General features: G+C 43.7%; 1 protein-coding gene across 1 annotated transcript in view; it reads left to right on the forward strand.

The window, feature by feature from the left end:
- LOC141117256 (Fc receptor-like protein 2) overlaps positions 1 to 15,108 on the forward strand; it is a 177,277-nt gene extending 162,169 nt beyond the window's left edge. Inside the window, exons 9-12 of the mRNA XM_073610017.1 lie at positions 5,302 to 5,463; positions 7,146 to 7,217; positions 12,634 to 12,659; positions 14,901 to 15,108. Of these exons, the coding sequence (XP_073466118.1) occupies positions 5,302 to 5,463; positions 7,146 to 7,217; positions 12,634 to 12,659; positions 14,901 to 14,945 (305 nt within the window). The 3' untranslated portion in view covers positions 14,946 to 15,108. The remainder of the gene's footprint in view (positions 1 to 5,301; positions 5,464 to 7,145; positions 7,218 to 12,633; positions 12,660 to 14,900) is intronic.
- The last annotated feature ends 5,365 nt before the right edge of the window (positions 15,109 to 20,473 follow it).

A 20,473-nucleotide genomic window follows, 5' to 3' on the forward strand; every position in this document is an offset into this window, starting at 1 on the left:
AGGAGCTGAATGTTTCGAACAATGCGCACGAAATGGAGCAACCCATGGGCAAACACTGATCAACGTCAAATTCCCCTTGCCAACAGCACCCCAACAGCCAAAAGCTATCAGGATGAACCGGGAGCAAGCGGAAAGCCGATTCGATATCAGCTTTTGCCATCAGTGCCCCCTTTCCACAGTGGCGAACCCAGCCCTCTGCCGCATCGAAGGAAGTGTAAGAAACTGTGCATGAGTCAGGGTCGATCACATCGTTGACTGATCTCCTCTTTTGGAAAAGACAGATGGTATATGAGCCTAAACTTATTTAGCTCCTTTTTGGGCACCACTCCCAAAGGGGAAATCACCAACTCTTCCTTAGGCCGATCGCTGAAAGGCTCTGCCATGCGGCCTAGCGCCACTTCCTTACCCAATTTTTCCCCCACTACCCCAGGATGGAGCAAAGCCAAACGCAAATTCTTAGCTACAGGCGGGACGGCCGATAAAGAGCAAGGGATATGGAAATCTTTGGAAAATTCCTCCCTCAACAGCCTAGCGGCCTCCCGATTCAGATACCTTTTTAGAAAAATTTGCATCTTTTTCACCCTCACCGGCGTCGTCCCTTTTGTTGCTAAAATCCCCGGCTCGTCCCTTGCCTTTTTTGAAACAGCGTGAGACGGGATGAGATCCCCCGCACCCGGAGCACTCATGTTTAAAATGACATGCTCCCCGGAACTTGCAGGGGTTCCCTCATTGTACTGCCAGCAGACACCCCATTTTTTGGAGGCCAGATGTCCTGGGGACGTAGAACCCCGGCCCCCCTGGAAAAAGATTTGGGGCCCATGCCGACGACATCAGCTTCATCCAGAGGCTAATGTCCTTGTGATCCTATCTGAGGGACGGAAGGTCCTGAGCTGTCTGAACTGCTCGTCATACCTCAGCCAAGCTGAACCTCCATAGACTCTGTACTCCTCCCCCACCGCATCCATGTAACAGAAAAGCGCCGAACAATGTTCAGGGTTCTTTTCACCTATCAAGCTTGCCATAATGGTAAACGCCTGCAGCCAATTCGTGAACGTGTGCGGGATCAAACGGTATCTCCGTTTCTCCTCATCCTCCTTCTTGCTATCGTCTGGTTTAACCCTGCCCAAATTAAACTTCTCCAGGGGCAATAGCGAAAATATCTCCACGTACTCACCCTTCACTATCTTGTCTCTGACCTCCTGCTTTAGGTGAGAGCCTAGTGGGCCCTCAAAACAGACGTATACCTTGCATTTTGCTGCATCTGCAATGCGAACCACATCTTCCCCCCCCCCCCCACAGCCATTGGCAGCTCAGGATCCATGGACCCAGTAAAACATGCGGCCCTCTGAGATTCCGTGAGAACTGCTAAAGGGGAGGTGACTGACCCAGGGGCCCCTTGCATCACCGCAGCCGAGGGAGACCCGCCACTCGGTGGCACCCATGCAGCTGCCTGTTGTGCCTGCCCCCTGGTCCCTACTGCAAACTGCTGTACCAAGCCCTGCAATCCCTCCAGTAAAGCTTGTAAACGCGTGTCAGACCCCGCAGGGGTGGATATCAAATCCGCCCCCTGGGGGGGCCCCCACTGCGGCAACAGGGGGCCGTGTCACCCGTTTTGTGGCCCTTGAACCCCCTGCAACCGTTAGTCCTGACAACCCCTGCATAGTGTCTGCGCTAAAATAAATAAAGTATATATAAAGACTGTGCTGTAATAATACTAATATGGTAAAACCAAAAAATTGTGCCAGTAAAAAACAATAAAAAACAAATACATATAATAAGTGCGATCCTTCTGTAGAAATATCCTCAAAGGTGCATCATGCAAAAGGAAAATAACATATATATATAACTATGGACGTAAATTCCAGGTGCTACTCTTGTGACAATCAAGTGTCCACATCAAAATAAAATCAACTGATTAGTATCAAAACATAAAGTGCAAATATATGGTGTCCATAAAATTAGTGTCCATCATGCTTCTCCTTAACGGTGTCCACAATCAAACATGCTTTTGTGCTCTCCTGTGACCACCCAATCGTGCTTGCGCTCACCTCTAGGCCTGTGACACGGTAATTAAACAGTGTCTAAACATGCATTGGAGCCACTCCTGGGCTCATTCAGGGTATGTTGGTGTGAACTCCAATCCTCTCAGGTAACATCAATGATTTTCATATAAAAGAAAGAAAAAGCTCCATGGTGTAATACAGCTAAGGATTTATTACAAGTAAAAAAATTTTCCTCCAGGAGGGTACTCACAATATACAGGTGCGTTAGTGCACCAATCTATCCAGAGTATAGTGTACAATCAACTGCTCGTATGGCGTGCGGCGTGCTGTGCTTCACCTCCTCCTCTGCTGACAGCTCAGTCCTACCCCTCCCCGACGCGTATTCGGCACAGGGATCACGTGCCTTCCTCTGGGGGATCTAATTGGATGGGCGCTCTATGTGTATTATATATGCTGACGGTGGCCATTTTGCCTAGGACCGCCGACAGCTCTAGTAATAGGCTACACCTGTGATCAACGAACGGCTTAAAAAAAACAGTATTAGATTATCCAGCAACTTATGGCGCTGTTAATTATTCACATCAATCCAAGATAAATTGTTATTATCCAGCTTTAGTAACCAAATTGTGGAATAAAATATATGTAAATAAACTGAATATTATTACTAATCAAGGATAGAGCTGTGCATCCCAGAGATCACCATACCGCACCTCATAATCCACTTAAAAGAGCCTGAACCTACTAAATTGATAATACAAACATGCATTGCCATAATCAAAATTAAAAAATCTACACTACAAAATAATTAAAAAACTATTTCATAATTAATATTACATGGACAAATAACACTTAAAAAACGATCCCAGCAAATACTAAAGTGCATCACAAAATAACAGGGAATCCATTAATTCTCAGTATTAAATCCTCCATGGAGTACTGAAACCCACTCGAAGGAGGTCTAAATCCCATAATATTTTAATAAATATGAATATTCCCTCTGGACACCCGACAATGTGGGATATTTTAAATAATTTTTATATTAAAAATATTTTATATTCATTTTTATATTAATTCTCATTTTATTTACTGATATGCATATTTATTTAGGGGTGGGGATTAATTTTATTAAAATATTATGGGATTTAGACCTCCTTCGAGTGGGTTTCAGTACTCCATGGAGCTTTTTCTTTCTTTTATATGAAAATCATTGATGTTACCTGAGAGGATTGGAGTTCACACCAACATACCCTGAATGAGCCCAGGAGTGGCTCCAATGCGTGTTTAGACACTGTTTAATTACCGTGTCACACGCCTAGAGGTGAGCGCAAGCACGATTGGGTGGTCACAGGAGAGCACAAAAGCATGTTTGATTGTGGACATCGTTAAGGAGAAGCATGATGGACACTAATTTTATGGACACCATATATTTGCACTTGATGTTTTGATACTAATCAGTGGATTTTATTTTGATGTGGACACTTGATTGTCACAAGAGTAGCACCTGGATTTTACGTCCATAGTTATATATATATGTTATTTTCCTTTTGCATGATGCACCTTTGAGGACATTTCTACAGAAGGATTGCACTTATTATATGTATTTGTTTTTTACTGGCACAATTTTTTGGTTTTACCATATTAGTATTATTACAGCACAGTCTTTATATATACTTTATTTATTTTAGCGCAGACACAATTAGTTATATATTTTTTTATGTACACGAAATGAAACGTGGTTAGTGTTTGCGGCTTATCTATAGTTGGTATACACTCCAGAGGCATTAGTCCACTTGTGGCTCGCAAGATCCCTACGTAACCCCTGCATAGTGTTAGGCTTGTACATAGAGGACAGACATGGTGACTTACCGGGCTGACCAGGGGAGGGCGTCCCCGCCGCCATCACTCTGGAATCCATTACTGCCTGGCTCTCCTGGGCATCCTCCACTTCTGATCGTGTGCCCGACAGCTCCTGGACCTCCGAATCGCTCACCACTGGAGACACCGGCCTGAACACCATGCTGACCTGGCTCTGCTGGCCCTGCCTCCTGGCATTGGCTCCGCCCCCGGTTGTTCCTCTTGTGTGTCATGTGCACTGGCCCCTACTGGTGTGTCCCCACGGACGGCTCCATTTTGCCCTCGCAGCCCAGCGGTGTGAAGCGCCAGTCTGAGGCCGCCGTCCGAGGCCGGAGAGGGCCCAGCGGCCATAGCAGTTTGTCTCCCTCGCTGGGACCCCCTGGCTGTGACATCCAGCAAGGGGGTGTCCGTCTGTCTCTGCTGACTCCGCCGTGCGGGCGGGGGGATGCGTGTGCGTGCACCAAAGCCATGCCCACGGAGCTCCACCGGTGACGAGGATTCCGCCCCGGCCCAGCTAAAACCGACTGGCATTTTGCTGGGGGGCCGGACGGGTCCCGGTCTGGGGGGATCCTATTGTGGCGCGAAGCTCTGGGGGAGGCTCCTGGAGAAAAACGCTCCGGAGGCCGTGACCTTCAAGCGCGCGGGAGGTCCCCCCCTGCTGCCAACTCTGATTCCTGCTCAGGAAGGAGGGGGGCCAGGTGGCTCTGCAGCCATTCAGGGCCCTTGAAGGCGGCAGCTGACCGCAGCTGGTCCAAAAGCCTATCGATATCCACCATTTCTGAGAAGGGAGGGGAGCTGCAAACTGTTCCTCTGACAAGATCCCCTGCAGTGTTGCCTGTGTCACCCCTCTTGCTCCTTAAATTAACTAAACCCCACCTATTCCACTTTCTCCTCCAATGATTAAACCCCCACCTTTCTCCATTTTGTTAACCCATGCTGTTCCCTTATCACCTTGTCATGCCGGCCCTCTGCTAGTCCTTTTCATTCCCTTGCTCCAGGCCTCTCTTTCTACAGAGATGGATGGAGTATTCAGGAATTCAGTTTATCTGATCAATATGGTATCCGATTTTCTCAGCTGGAGGATTCTGGTTATTATTCCTGTGAAGTGAGATCTGCATCCAACATTTCTAAGAAGACTGAGGATGTGTTTGTCCAGATAAGAGGTAAATTGTTTCAGTTATGAAGAAAGTTACCCTACATAGGTATGTACCTCCAGTGCCAGGACAAGGTCATCCAGTGCACGAGGCGAAGATGGCAAACTGCACCCACCCTGATTATCACTGATGTCATTCAGACAGCTAAACAATGGAGTACCGACCCGCCCCCAGCATCCCCTCCTCCACATACAAAAACTGCCCCCTCCATTGTCCCAGCCCTCTGTACATTTACTGATATGTAGTGTATAGTCTCATAAGCTAACACAGTTCTTATTTTACTTTTTCAGGGAAGAGCAGCAAACATGAAACCCCAATAATCATTGTGACTCTTCTGGTCTTGCTTTTGGTTGCCACTTTTCTACTCTTCAAGTACAGACACAAACTGCACTGGCCAACCGCTGGGTGTCCACGAAGAGGAAAGCAACTGGAGCCTCGATTCTCTCCAACATGTATGACCGTTATCAATATATTCAAGCATTACTGAAGACTAGGATGTAGTAAAATATTGCAGAAACAGCCCAGAGGCAGCTTCTTTAATACACAGTACATGACTTTTGCCCTGTACACATGATTGGACATTCCGACAACGAAATCCTCCAAAATTTATTTCCGACGGATGTTGGCTCAAACTTGTCTTGCATACACATGTTCACACAAATGTTGTCGGAAATTCCGAACGTCAAGAACGCGGTGACGTACAAGACGTACGACGAGCCGAGAAAAATTAAGTTCAATAGCCAGTGCGGCTCTTCTGCTTGATTCCGAGCATGCGTGGAATTTTGTGCGTCGGAATTGTGTACACACGATCGGATTTTCCAACAACGGATTTTGTTGTTGGAAACATTTGCTGTCAGAATGTCCGATCGTGCGTACGCGGCATTAAAATTGAAGTTTATTCTTTTTATATTTTGCCTTCACTGGTTCCTTATTTCCCTCCACATCAACATGCTAATGGAATTTTTACATTACCTTTCCATTACATACCTCAGATCAGATCATGGCTGATATACAGTATATATACATATATACACTATATTGTCAAAAGTATTGGAACTCCTGCCTTTACACACACATGAACTTGAGTTGGCCCACCTTTTGCAGCTATAAAAGCTTCAACTCTTCTGGGAAGGCTGTCCACAAGGTTTAGGAGTGTGTCTATGGGAATGTTTGAGCATTCTTCCAGAAGCGCATTGGTGAGGTCAGGCACTTATGTTGGACTAGAAGGCCTGGCTTGCAGTCTGCTCTAATTCATCCCAAAGGTGCTCTATCGGGTTGAGGTCAGGACTCTGTGCAGGCCAGTCAAGTTCCTCCACCCCAAACTCGCTCATCCATGTCTTTATGGACGTTGCTTTGTGCACTGGTGACTCAAGACATGGATGAGCAAGTTTGGGGTGAGCGAACTTGACTGCCCTGCACAGAGTCCTCAATCCGATAGAACACCTTTGGGATGAATTAGAGCGGGGACTGAGAGCCAGGCCTTCTTATCCAACATCAGTGCCTGACCTCACAAATGCCCTTCTGGAAGAATGGTCAAACATTCCCATAGACACACTCCTAAACCTTGTGGACAGAAGAGTTGGAGCTCCTAAAGCTGCAAAGGATGGACCAATTCAATATTGAAGCCTACGGACTAAGTTCATGTGCGTGTAAAGGTGGGCATCCCAATACTTTTGGTAATATAGTGTATGTGTGTGTATATATATATATATATATATATATATATATATACAGTATACTATATTACCAATACTGTATATACTGTATATTTATGTACTGAATATACACAAATACTTTTTTCCAAGGGTCTTTTGGCTGGTCTGTTGATTTCACAAGTTTCTTTGACTTCTCCTCCAGCATGTTTTCTGCTGGACTGTACAGCACACATGTGCAATAGTACTCTGGGCTCACAGGAAGTAGGTTGAATGATGCTGGCCATCATTCAGTCTGGAGACTGAGGACACCATGGACAATTGATAGTGAATATTTTTGAAGGTAATGTTTTCTTTTTTGCTTTTGCTAGGCTATAGTTTTTATTTAATTATTTATTTATTAGATAAAATGCTGCTTTAAATCTCGCATTGTGCAAACAAAATACAGAGGAATGTGTTATTATCATGTCTCTCTGTCTCAGATGCTGCCAGAGAGTCAGCTGATGACACTGAAGTCACTTACACCGACCCTGTTCTGTATCGTGGACCACAAGGTAATCACAGTGTAGGAGTTTATGTTCTTGTCTACTGCCTATTTATAAGCCTTTGACCACACAGAACACAGCCATAGTCTCCTGCTTGTAAGCTCCCTTTATATGACTAAAACCTCAGACTGAGCCATCCAGTGAGGCAGGGGTCTGTGTTCTGACTCAATCACCTAAGTATGCAGATCTTAGCTTCAGCTACTGATCCCTGTAGACACAGGCCTTTAACAACACTGTGGTAAGAAGATATGGAAAGCATAAGGGGGCCTATAGCTCCATCTAGGGACAGGATAGCAAACTGCTTTATATGCAATCCATTTTTGAGACGGATGCATCAATTGTAACATGGAACATGTAAAATGTGTCTGTTAAATCTATTAGTCTTCTGAATTTTATACAAACAATTAATTTTATTGATATAAAATAAATAATGATTTTATAAATTTTGTGTCGAGTTGCACCTTTAAAGTCCCCATTTTTCTCGTACCTGTATCTACTATAGATGCAATAGTTCATGTTTAACTGTTGGTTTTTAAAATGTGATTTATTTATTTTTTTAGGTCCAACTATATTAAAATAAATAAGTATATAATGTATAAAACTATTATACAATTCCTTAATGTTTTGGCCTCCCTGTGGCTGCATGCCCTGTGTCAGCCAAATCAAATGTTTTTGTATTTATTTGCTATGAATTGATATAAAATGTTTTATTTTTGTTATATTTTGCAACATATTGGAACCTGTCCTCTTAAACCGCTGTATGGTCTTGGCCATCGTGCTGCAGCTCAGTTTCTGGGTCTTGGCAATCTTCTTATAGCCTAGGCCATCTTTATGTAGAGCAACAATTCTTTTTTTTCAGATCCTCAGAGAGTTCTTTGCCATGAGGTGCCATGTTGAACTTCAAATGCCATGTTTAACACCAAATTTAACACACCTGATCCCCATTCACACCCGAGACCTTGTAACACTAATGAGTCACATGACACCAAGGAGGGAAAATGGATAATTGGGCCCAATTAGGACATTTTCACTTAGGGGTGTACTCACTTTTGTTGCCAGTGGTTTAGACATTAATGGCTGTGTGTCTCTAACATCAACCAGTTCCGTGATATCGTCATGGAGGAGTGGAAGAGGACTCTAGTGGCAACCTGTGAAGCTCTGGTGAACTCCATGTCTAATGCTGGAAAATAATGGTGGCCACACAAAATATTGACACTTTAGGCCCAATTTGGACATTTTAACTTAGGGATGTATTCACTTTTTTGCCAGCGGTTTAGACATTAATGGCTGTGTGTTGAGTTATTTTGAGGGGACAGCAAATTTACACTGTTATACAAGCTGTACACTCACTACTTTACATTGTAGCAAAGTGTCATTTCTTCAGTGTTGTCACATGAAAAGATATTCAAAAATATCTACAAAAATGTAAAGGGTGTACTCACTTTTTTGAGATACTGTATGTTATAAGTCATATTTACCTGACTGATAAAAGATGTATAAAATATGAGTATTTTTATTATTATTTTTTAGGCCTGATCATAATAATTAAATAAGCAAAAAATGTACACAACTATTAAAAATTTCCTTTAAAACTCCCATGTTTAGCCTACTTATGGCTGCATGCCTTTTGTCACACAAATCGAATATTTTTGTATTTATTTGCTACGAATTGATGCAAAATATAACAAAAATGTTATTCTTTTAATATATTTAACTATGGGATGGCACAGCTGAGGCTTAGGGGTCATTTGGACTTGGCAGATGGGGCTTTAGTATAAAAAGGTTGAGAACTGATGGGGTAAAGAATCGTTGACTGGAGAAGTGAATAGGTTACTTTTTGATCATGGAATGTGGCCACTGAAAATCAGAATTTCCTTCCTGTTGCAGCATTTTAAATCTGTGTTTATCACTATGGACCAACTTAATGATAATTCATATTTTTTTAATGGGGGACATACACATGGCAACTGTAATGACATCCCAAGTATGAAAGGGGTTAAAGTCGTTTAGGACATTTCATACCCAAACACAAAGGCAGCTACCAAACACTCCAATCAGCCGAACAAGGAACCCATACAAATAATCCACCCCAAAAACGAGACACGGCTCCGTCTTCAGGTTTCAAGCAGGAATCAACTAATTTATCATATCACACTGACACAACAGATAAAATAACTCAGAGACTCTTTCCCCCCCCCACCCTTGGAAAAGAGGGCGGGTTAAACTGTCCAATGACAATGGACACACAGGTCTGGTGTGTTTAACGTCTCATCAGTACACAGTCTTAGCAGGGAGAGCTGTTGGAAGAATCCCCCCTGCCTCCAATGCAATACACATCCTGTGATCGATGGCAGACAAACACAATAGAACATTGGAATACAGCCCCACCCAAAACTAGCACAGCAAACAGTACACAACACAATGAGACAGCACACATTATATATACACATATATACAGCATTGAGTCTCTGACTATCACAGATCATAGTGGGGTTCTCATTCACCTTGTGCCCCTATTAGTGACTCCCATCATTATGGCACATCCAGGGTCCCCAGAGTCTGTGTGTCTTGGGGGACATGGACCTGAATCTAAAGTAATGCCAATTCCAGGGTCCCCAGGCATACAGCTCACAAAGAACATCATTCCCCAAAATGCCAGGACCCATAATTCAGTCCCCTCCAAAAGCCTCTACCCCAGACGGGTTGACTCCGAAGTTAGTCAGTAGTTCCAGTCCTCCAATGCCGGTATCCACAAAGTACCCCAAATAAATTGTTCCAAACAGAGAATTACTCACCCAGCCAACCTCTGCATCTCTCAGAGAACATGCCCTTCTCCCTGGAGTCTTTTCAGCCACTGGAGAGAGGACAGGGTGAATGGGCTCACTCCGTCACGCCGTTGGGGATCTGGGCCGACCGCCCAGCATCCCTGGGGTATACAAGTGGAGACTGAAGTCCCATCCACTTTTGGTAGGTGAAAATCCCAGAGTGCTTGCAAAGCATGGCTGACATCCTCCTGTCCCAGTGCCGCACCAATTTTTGGGGTTGTGTCAGTGAAGTCCGAAGTCCTTTCCACTACCACTCCCTCTTCTGTTAGGTAAGGGCAGAGGCTCGCAGCACTCTGCTCTGTTGCCAGCTCTTCTGCTGGATTGGTGCCATCATTCTGGGGTGCCATATGCTGCTGGGAAGGGACCATCTCCTTCTCACCCTGGGCCTCCGGAACCGCCGCAGGTGTAGGGCAGAGGTCTTGGACCCTCTGTCCAGTGACCAGCGCTTCAGCTGGGGAAGTTCCTTGTAACTCCACAGATACTGCTGTTGGTGCTGGGCAGAGCACAGTGAACCCCGGCCTTAACACCAGCTCCCCCAACGGAGGCTCACCTGGCTGTTCCTCCCCAGCAGAAAAGTCCATCAAATCCCCTGTGTCTGCAACAGGTGTCTGGGGATAGAAGTTCACAATCTTATGTCCATGGAACCTAGAAGATGCCATCAGTGCTGGGCAGAGGTTAGCAGAACTCTGCCCTGTTGTCAGCACTTCAGCTTTGGAGACAGCAATCTCCGGAGTTTCCACTGCCGATTCTCTGGCATGCTGCTGAACGCATTCTAGCAGTTTCCTGTATGCCCTTTCCAGATGCTGTTCCTTTCTTAGCAAATAGTCTAGAACAGATTTAAGCTCTGAGACCCCTGCAAGCCTGAACATAGCCGCTCTGTATTCTCGCAGGTCCTCCAGGGTAGGTTCCCCTTCATCACCATACACAAAACAATCTGAAAGGCTCTCCCACAGCAATCCAGGGCCACCAAAGTCATATCCCTCCGGAGAGCATTCTGTTGTCTCCCCTAAATATTCCTCCTCCACGTGCCATTGCAGAGCCCAATACCGATTGTCCAGCTCTATTTCTTGCTGGACCAGCCTGTCCAACTCAGTCACCCATTGCTCCTGGGGCCGCTCTCCCAAGAATTGCATCCGTAACTCCCGTTGTTCACTGGCCTGTTGCTCTGGGGTTGGAAAGCACTTGCCCTGTTGTGTTGCAGCAACCTGGAGGGCTCTAATCCAGTGTCTTACCCGGATCTTCTGCCTGAGCTCCAGACACAGTACTGGGGATTGCTGAAAGGACGATTCGCAGCAGCCCGGGGAACTTTGATGCCAAATCCATATCTCCGCTGGGGTGACTGAAGTCTGCTATGCTGGGCCTTTTGGTTATGTTGGGTCTTTCAGCTCTATCCATTTCAACTAGTTCTGCGATAATGTCCCTCTTCTTATGGTTATTGGCCAGTCGACCCCAGTTCTCCAGTAAGTCCTTGAGGGAAGAGAGCTTTAGCCGTCCATACTGTGCTTCTATTGTCCTGTGTCCTCTTGTAGCTGTCCTTCTGGGCTGTGGGAATGATCCCGCTGCTAGCCACCAGTGTAAACGACACCCTCAGTATGAAAGGGGTTAAAGTCGTTTAGGACATTTCATACCCAAACACAAAGGCAGCTACCGAACACTCCAATCAGCCGAACAGGGAACCCATACAAATAATCCACCCCAAAAACGAGACACGGCTCCGTCTTTAGGTTTCAAGCAGGAATCAACTAATTTATTATATCACACGGACACAACAGATAAAATAACTCAGAGACTCTTTCCCCCCCACCCTTGGAAAAGAGGGCGGGTTAAACTGTCCAATGACAATGGACACACAGGTCTGGTGTGTTTAACGTCTCATCAGTACACAGTCTTAGCAGGGAGAGCTGTTGGAAGAATCCCCCCTCCCTCCAATGCAATACACATCCTGTGATCCAAGGCAGACAAACACAATAGAACATTGGAATACAGCCCCCCCCCCCCAAAACTAGCACAGCAAACAGTACACAACACAATGAGACAGCACACATTATATATGCACATATATACAGCATTGAGTCTCTGACTAGCACAGATCATAGTGGGGTTCTCATTCACCTTGTGCCCCTATTAGTGACTCCCATCACTATGGCACATCCAGGGTCCCCAGAGTCTGTGTGTCTTGGGGGACATGGACCTGAATCTAAAGTAATGCCAATTCAAGGGTCCCCAGGCATACAGCTCACAAAGAGCACCGTTCCCCCAAATGCCAGGGCCCATAATCAGCCGGCAGGAGGCTGGCATTCAGCCCCCTCCAAAAGCCTCTATCCCGGCTAGGTCTGTCACAGCAACATTTGAAGAACTACAGCACATTTTTAATAAATTCCCATTCCCATTCAGAACAATTATTTTTTTAAAGTATACCAGAAAGTTTGTTTTAAAATGTTCACTTTTGTTTTCATTACATTTTCATAGCCCACTAGTGGATATCAGTCTGTCAGAAAGGGAAGTTGGCATCATTGCTGAACACTTTGTTTTCGTGCACTTGTCATGGAATAGTAGTATTTCTGAATGTTGTGTACATTTATTGTATGTTTATTTTCCAGGGTTTTCAAAATTGACCAGAGAACCTGTGAGTATAACTCAATAATAAAACATTGGTTAGGTGCAAGATTTACAATATTAGATTTAGAAGAATAATTGGAAGGATTAATGGGTGGTGATGGGTACCTAAAGTGATGTTTCCAGATGGTGGTGTGAAAGCGGTGGCAACACTGGACTGGCTCTACTCCCAAACCAAAGGGCTTCCAAGCACACTTTGGACTGGTATTGGAACAAGAGATAAGGACTGGAGGGCTCCACCAGAACCCCAAACCATCAGATGCTGAGGAACATGCTTAAGAGCTGCCTTATAACAACTTTGTGACTCGAATGCCCAGTCCCTAAGACCAGCCTTTCTCAACCTTCTTACCACAGAGGAACCCTTGAAATAATTATCAGGTGCCAAGGAACCATTGCAAAAACAAATTCATTGGTGGTCATTGGGAAAAATATCCCCTATGTTGCTGACCAGTGGGAAGAATGCTTCCCTTTAGGCACCCTTACAGTTAAAAAGATCATTGGGTTCATAGTTACATAGTTAGTCAGGTTTTAAAACGTCAATCTGGTTCAACCAATAGAAAGAAAACATAGTAAATAAAATTAAATAAATATAAAAAATAAAATGCAAGTGGCATTGACCCCTGAACTATGCAGGACCACAGCTCAAGGAACTCCTGGCAACCTCTGGAGAAACCCTGTTTGAGGATGGCTGTCTTAGACATTCCCTCTGTTTATCAAGCCCTTTAGAAAATGGCATCCTAGAGCCTGAAACGAGTTGGCTATACAAACAAATTCTGCTTGAACTTTCTATTTGAAAAAACATATTTTGGACTTCAATACTCTGATGTGGCACTCCAGTCCTTATCTCTTTTTACAGATTTAGGAAGAATATGAACACTAGAGCTAACTCTACAGCAATAAGCATAACCTAGTGCGCAAGCAGGGTGAGACCCTCATTTCAAAAATTGTACAGGGAATGGCAAAATATTCTTCAGATTTTGGGCCTGGGCTGGGAGTAGCCCTGGCGGAGGCGAGGTACCAGGGAAGCAAGATATCGATCAGAGTTGGGTTCTGGCAAGGTAAGTCAAACAGTAGCCATGGGTGCACAATTAGATGCCATACTTGAAAACTGTCATAACCAAGTTAAAGCAGAATTCTGGGTTTTATCTAACTACTCCTTAAACGTTCTACTCCCCCCTCCTAACACTTATACTTACTAACCTGTGTAAGAAAGTTGCATATATTTACCTAATTTCAGGCTGCTCCGATCTAGTCACGTGATCCCCCAAATATCATATAGTGGTGGCTCCAATAAGGAAGAGAGAGCACTCCAACGATGGCCAGTAAAGGCTAGAGTGGTGACATTACCCATAGGCTTAAATGGCCCATCCATTGTTGGCACTTCTTCCTCTCCCCTACAGAGGCCAGACCCGAGAGGCCTGAAAATTGGTAAGTATATGCAAGTATAGTAAGTATAGCTGTTAGGAGGGGGGGAAGGGACAGTTTTAGGAGTAGTTAGGTAAAACCAGGAATTTCACTTTAAGTTTTTTGCTTGAGGACAGATGTTCAGATTACATTGGAGTTAAAAAAACAGGATCCCTAGCCTGCTCTTAGATATTGGTCCATGTTCACAGTGCAGTGACAATTTTCATTGTTCCAAGCTTTTTATGGTTACCAGTATTATGGAGCTCTTGAGTGCCACCCTTTGAGCACCTTCTGCTAATGTCGTGTTTGGTGAGCACTGATTCCGAGCATGCGTGTTTGTACTTTCAACTTTTGTGTGACGGACTTGTGTACAGACGATAGGAAAACAGACCGTTGTCTAGCCTGCCATCCAAAATTTGTTGGCAGAAAGTTGGACAACAATTGTCTGATGGAGCGCACTAACGTCAGTCATCACACAATTCCCTGCCGAAAATCCGATCGTGTGTACGAGGCTTTAGTGTCACTTCTGTCTGCTGCCTCATTCCTCTGCTATCAGCATGAATCACTTCCAACAAGTTTTCCTGACACCAAGAGAAAAAAGGTGACAGGGAGGTAGCTCCAGCATGTAGCCTGTGATTGACAGCCTCAGGTCTATTCCCGTGTGTTGGGTGAAGGGGGGGGTGTCCCTCAAATTAGCTCTCAGAGCTCTCCTCACCGAGCTCTGCAGAGTGTAACTTCAGCTCTCCAATCCCCCCCCCCCATTTTCTGAAAGTTCAGACAAGCTTTAAAGTCTATAAGACATAGATAAAATACATGATTTTTAACGACTAAGGTCTATGTCTTACAGGACGTCACCTACGCCACTGTGAAATGCAGAGAAGTGCCATATTAAAGAAGACCTCCGCTGATCTCTGTCTGACCACAAAACATCACCTCATTATCATTTTTTTTTTATTGTTGAATTTTTATTGAGTTTTGAGAAAGTTGGTACAACAACCCATTATCATTCTTTAAAAACAAACTCTTGTTCGAGAAATAAACTCACTTTCATTGTTGTCATTGTGTATATTTATTATACCAAAAAGTGCTTTGCACAAAACTATTACATAAAACTATTTGTATCAGTTCCCGAGCAAATCCATGTTTTAAAGTCCAGAGATTTTTTTTTTTTTTTTACCACCCACTTCCTTAAATTTGTAGCTGCTGTTAAACCTCACTTTCAGCTTGAGACAACCTGACACAAGGAGAAGAGAGGAGAATTTCTATTGTCTCTGTTTGGTCTATTTTAAAGAAAAAAAAAAAATTTTAATTATAGGTGTGGAAGGTAGGGAAGTGGGGGGGGGGGGGGTAGCACAGACAGTGTTTATTGGGAGTGTAACTTCTTCTAGCGTCTTGGGTGTTTGTTGATTTCCAACAGACAGATCAGTATGAAGACAAAAGGGGCATAGCGTGTGCATTGTTTTTAACGTTTCCTTCAGCCCTGATGAAGGGAGATTTTATGGCGCATGAAACGCGTTGGATACCCTTTGCTCTTATTTTAGTAACCAGTCAAAGAACAAAGACTCTTAAGGATGTTTTGCTTGCCGCTCTCTTTGACCCATTATACTTGGAATTCTTAGATTCGGGTGAGCCTCCTCTTCTGGGAATGCCAATTCTTTGTGGTGAGCTGCCGATCACAAGCCAATTAGGCATAAGTAATGATTTTGTCTGCCTTTAGATTAGCTGTGAAATCTGTGCCCAGTGCCCTACTTAGACAGTGGTAGTAAATATTAATAAGGAATGTAAACTAATAATTAGAAAATGATGAATAAAATCAATAAACTATACACATAAAATAAAAGTACTATTTTAACACTGTAATAAAAAAAGAACTGGTGTGAGTCAGTGTTAGCAGGAAGCACGGCACCAAAATTTCAGTAGGTTAATGAGAATAAAATTCTTGTAGCACAGAATATAGTAACAACACTCCATCTAATGGTAGAAAATAAGAATGCAATTTGTTCTGCTGCTGATGCACTCTACATATGGAATCTGGGTACTATACCTCCCTCTAGTGGCATAACGTGAAAATTAAAAAAAAATGCATTTTCTGTACAAATATTGCAGTGAATAAAATTATAACATAATCATCTCTAGTAACCTAAGATTAAATAGTGGACACATTGCAAGTGCTTACATTTGGTTATTAATCATAATTTTATTTGTTATCCACTTCAATATCGAGCACTTTTACCCCTACCTGCCTAGGCCAATTTTCAGCTTTCAGCGCTGTTGCACTTTGAATGACAATTGCGTGGTCTTGCTACACTCTACTCATATGACATTTTTAGCATTTTGTTCACACAAATAGAGCTTTCTTTTGGTGGTATTTATTTATTTTTTATTTTTATTTTTATTTTTTATGGGATACATCTTTATTCCACTGAAGATATTATAAAACATTGTGGACAATTGTGCTCTTGCAATTGCGATAACAGTTTGGTGAAGACCCTTTTCTTTTTTTTCACTTTGCAATAGATTTTTATTTTTTATAATGAGGTTACAGTGGTATATTTAAGCTAGAGGTAATATTAGCATCAGCATCAACATTAACTGCTTCAGCCCTGGAAGATTTTACCCCCTTCCTGAGCAGAGCACTTTTTGCGATTCGGCACTGCGTCGCTTTAACTGACAATTGTACGGTCATGCGACGTTGTACCCAAACAAAATTGACGTCCTTTTTTTTCCCACAAATAGAGCTTTCTTTTGGTGGTAATTGATCACCTCTGCAGTTTTTATTTTTTGTGCTATAAACAAATAAAAAGGGACAATTTTGAAAATAACGCAATATTTTTTACTTTTTGCTATAAAAAATATGCCCCAAAAATATATAAAAAAAAACAATTTTTTTCCTCAGTTTAGGTATGTATTCTTCTACATATTTTTGGTTAAAAAAATCGCAATAAGCGTATATTGATTGGTTTGCGCAAAAGTTATAGCGTCTACAAAACAGGGGATAGTTTTATGGCATTTTTATTATGATTTTTTTTTATTAGTAATGGCGGCGATCTGCGATTTTTATTGGGACTGCGACATTAAGGCGGACACATCGGACACTTTTGACACTATTTTGGGACCATTGTCATGTATACAGCGATCAGTGCTACAAAAATGCACTGATTACTGTGTAAATGACACTGGCTGGGAAGGGGTTAACCACTAGCAGGCAATGAAGGGGTTAAGTGTGTCCTTGGGAGTGATTCTAACGGTGGGGGGATGGGCTTCCAGTCACATGACAGCGATCACTGCTCCCGATGACAGGGAGCGGTGATCTCTGTCATGTCACAAGGCAGAACGGGGAAATGCCTTGTTTACATGGGAACTTCCCCATTCTGAGGCTCCATCACACGGTTGTTGTGAGGCCAGCGGACATCGAGTCCGCCGGTCCCACAGGCACGGTCACGCTGTATGCGGACGGCGTGCGCACGCGCCTGCTATCCCCTCCTCTTAAAGAAGACATACAGGTACGCTCATTTTCCCACCGCTGCCGATGTATATCGGCATGCGGCGGTCAGCAAGTGGTTATAGAGAGTCGATAGTGCCAAGGTGAGGAGGAACTCACATCTGTCTCACGTGGGCACCAACAAAGCATATACGCTGAGAACTGATGAAACATTTACCAAAGTTCAAGAAGATAAAAATCTCATATTTCCTGCTGTCCATGTATATTTTATAGTTGTATATGGTGAATATTGTGGTATCAATATAGGGGAGGGCTTTAAAGGTAACATGTATGGCGAGTCTCAGGGTAGAGATGGGGATTTAGGGTCAAGGCTTTTTGGTGGTATTTAATCACCACTGGGTTTTTTTTTATTTTTTGCTAAATAAATGAAAAAAGACCAAACATTTTGAAAACATGTTTTTCTTTGTTTCTGTTATAAAATTTTGCAAATAAATAATCTTTCTTCATGAATTTAGGCCAAAATGCATTCTGCTACATTTCTTTGGTGAAGATAACCCAAATAAGTTTATATTATTTAGTCTCTAGGAAAGTTATACAGTCCACATTCTATGGTATATATCAGAAAATTGATCAATCCTGATGTACTGACGGACAATCTCATTTCTTGAGGCCCGAAAATGCCAGGACAATACAAATACCCCTCATATGACTCCTTTTTGGAAAGTAGACAGTCCAAGGTACAGTAAACTAAATGAAAAGAAACACAATTTTTTCGTCATGCATATGTCTAACTGTGATTAGCTGTGATTGGCCACAGGTCATCAGATAGCACAGATGGGCCATGATTGGCAGAGTCTGTACCATGTGATCACTGTTGCCAATCACAGCTAGCAACAGAATCGTATACAATGGATGGCTTGAAAGGAAGCCATTGTTTACAAATGTCATGTGACCTGCTGTGATTGGTTACAGCGGTCACATTGTTCCGGCAGTGGGCCAGTACAGTGATCAGTCATTGGCTGTGTCTGGTGGACGCTGCTGGTGACAGATTGTGCAGCTGTGCTGCCCCAAAGACACAATTCACAGAGTAGTGGTTAATGATTCTTATGCCCCGTACACACGGTCGGATTTTCCGATGGAAAATGTCCGATCGGAGCGTGTTGTCGGAAATTCCGACCGTGTGTGGGCTCCATCGGACATTTTCCATTGGATTTTCCGACACACAAAGTTGGACAGCAGGAGATAAAATTTTCCGACAACAAAATCCGATCGCGTCAATTCCGACCGTGTGTGGCCTGTTCCGACGCACAAAGTGCCACGCATGCTCAGAAGAAATTCCGAGACGGGACAGCTCATTCTGGTAAACTTAGCGCTCGCAATGGATACAGCACTTTCGTCACGCTGCAATGTTCAAAATGGTTTAATACAGCGCACTCTCTTCTTCTTTATAATGTGACAAGAATTAAGTAGTTTTGCTGCTCATATTCACACAGACTTCTCACAAACTTCTTTCGTTACTATTTATCGGGATTCCCTCAATATATTTTGATTTCTCACATCTGACAACATATTTTTGTATATTTTTTATATATTTTTTGGCTTTAATGTAGATTCTTTTTTTGTGTTTCTATTTTATTTTTTTTATTTTTGCGATTTTGATTTGTACTCCCGAAAATGTTTGAGCGTGTTTTTTGTGACAAGTTCCCACAACACCACTAATATGTTGTTCTATTTAATCTGTAGGAGATTGTTTGGTGTTGTTGTCTCTTGTTAATTTCACATTTTATGTTAGAAATGTACCTGAATCCTCACCAACAAACTGTCCTTTTTGGATGAAAACACACACAGGAGAGTAGAATTTCCCCAAAAAATTTATTAAGGGCTCACAACTAAACAAAGAGGGAGGCAACGCTGGAGAAACTGCAGAAGTGGGTGAAGCCTTGGACCCCCAGGGCAGACATCAATTATTTAAAAGCAAAATTGGTGGCCTGAGGAGTCCTTATCTAAGGGAGGGCAGTCTGGTCCAGAAGTCCCAGAGATCCGCAAAGCAGCAGATGACATCTGTGTCCCCAGGCTGTGGTCATACAAGGGACTGCAGCTTTTGTCAGACCAGACTGAACCCAGGGCCATCACTCTTTGGTCTTCTTTCCACGCCTCCTTCCACGTGGTGGCTCTGGTGGTGGAGTTGTGGCAGCAGGAGGAGGAGGAGGAGGAGGATCGTCCATCTCAATGACATCCGTCTTGGGTGTTAGTTCCCCACTCACCCCCTTATGTAGGACTTTATAAATAAGGTCCTCAGAGAGCCTGCGTTGGCCCTCCTGCATGCCCTGCAATTTGGTGGCAGCCATGCAGGCAAAGGCCTCTTCAGGAGTGGGGAAGGCTCTGAGGGACGCAGAAGCCTCCTGGATCAGCCTGTATGCTGAATCCTGCACGGGACTCTGAGTCGTCTTCCTGGCTCGTTTATGTGGCAGGCGGAGGGGAGGGACCTGAGACTCAGTTAGGCTGCGACTGGTCCCAGGCTTCTCCTGGCTGACACTTAGCCCCGCCTCCTCCTGCCTGCCACTAATCCCCGCCTCCTCCTGACTGCCACATTCCACAACCTCCTCCTGGCTGAGGTCTTCCTGTGTATGAAAAAGGGACATAGTTTGAGATTTTTAGTCATCAATCACACACAATTTTCACCTCCTGACTGCTGCAAATTGAATGTTAACAAATATAACAGACTATCATTCTGAGCCCAGCATTTTTCATTCTTGTCCCAATTTTGGGTGCCCACTACTGTCTATTGATATGTAAAACACTTTTTTCAATCAGCAATTAGTGATCACCAATTTTAGCTTTTAAATAGGGGATGGTTGCTGTGGGGACCACCGGCGTCACCAACTCCAGCAGTTTCTCCAGCGCTGCCTGCCTCTTCTGTTTGTGGTTATAGTGGGGGTGTCTCACTTGCCACAGACAGGGCAGCTCCCTGTACTTGT

This window comes from Aquarana catesbeiana, linkage group LG13, assembly GCF_042186555.1.
Source record: "Aquarana catesbeiana isolate 2022-GZ linkage group LG13, ASM4218655v1, whole genome shotgun sequence".
Classification (NCBI taxonomy): domain Eukaryota; kingdom Metazoa; phylum Chordata; class Amphibia; order Anura; family Ranidae; genus Aquarana; species Aquarana catesbeiana.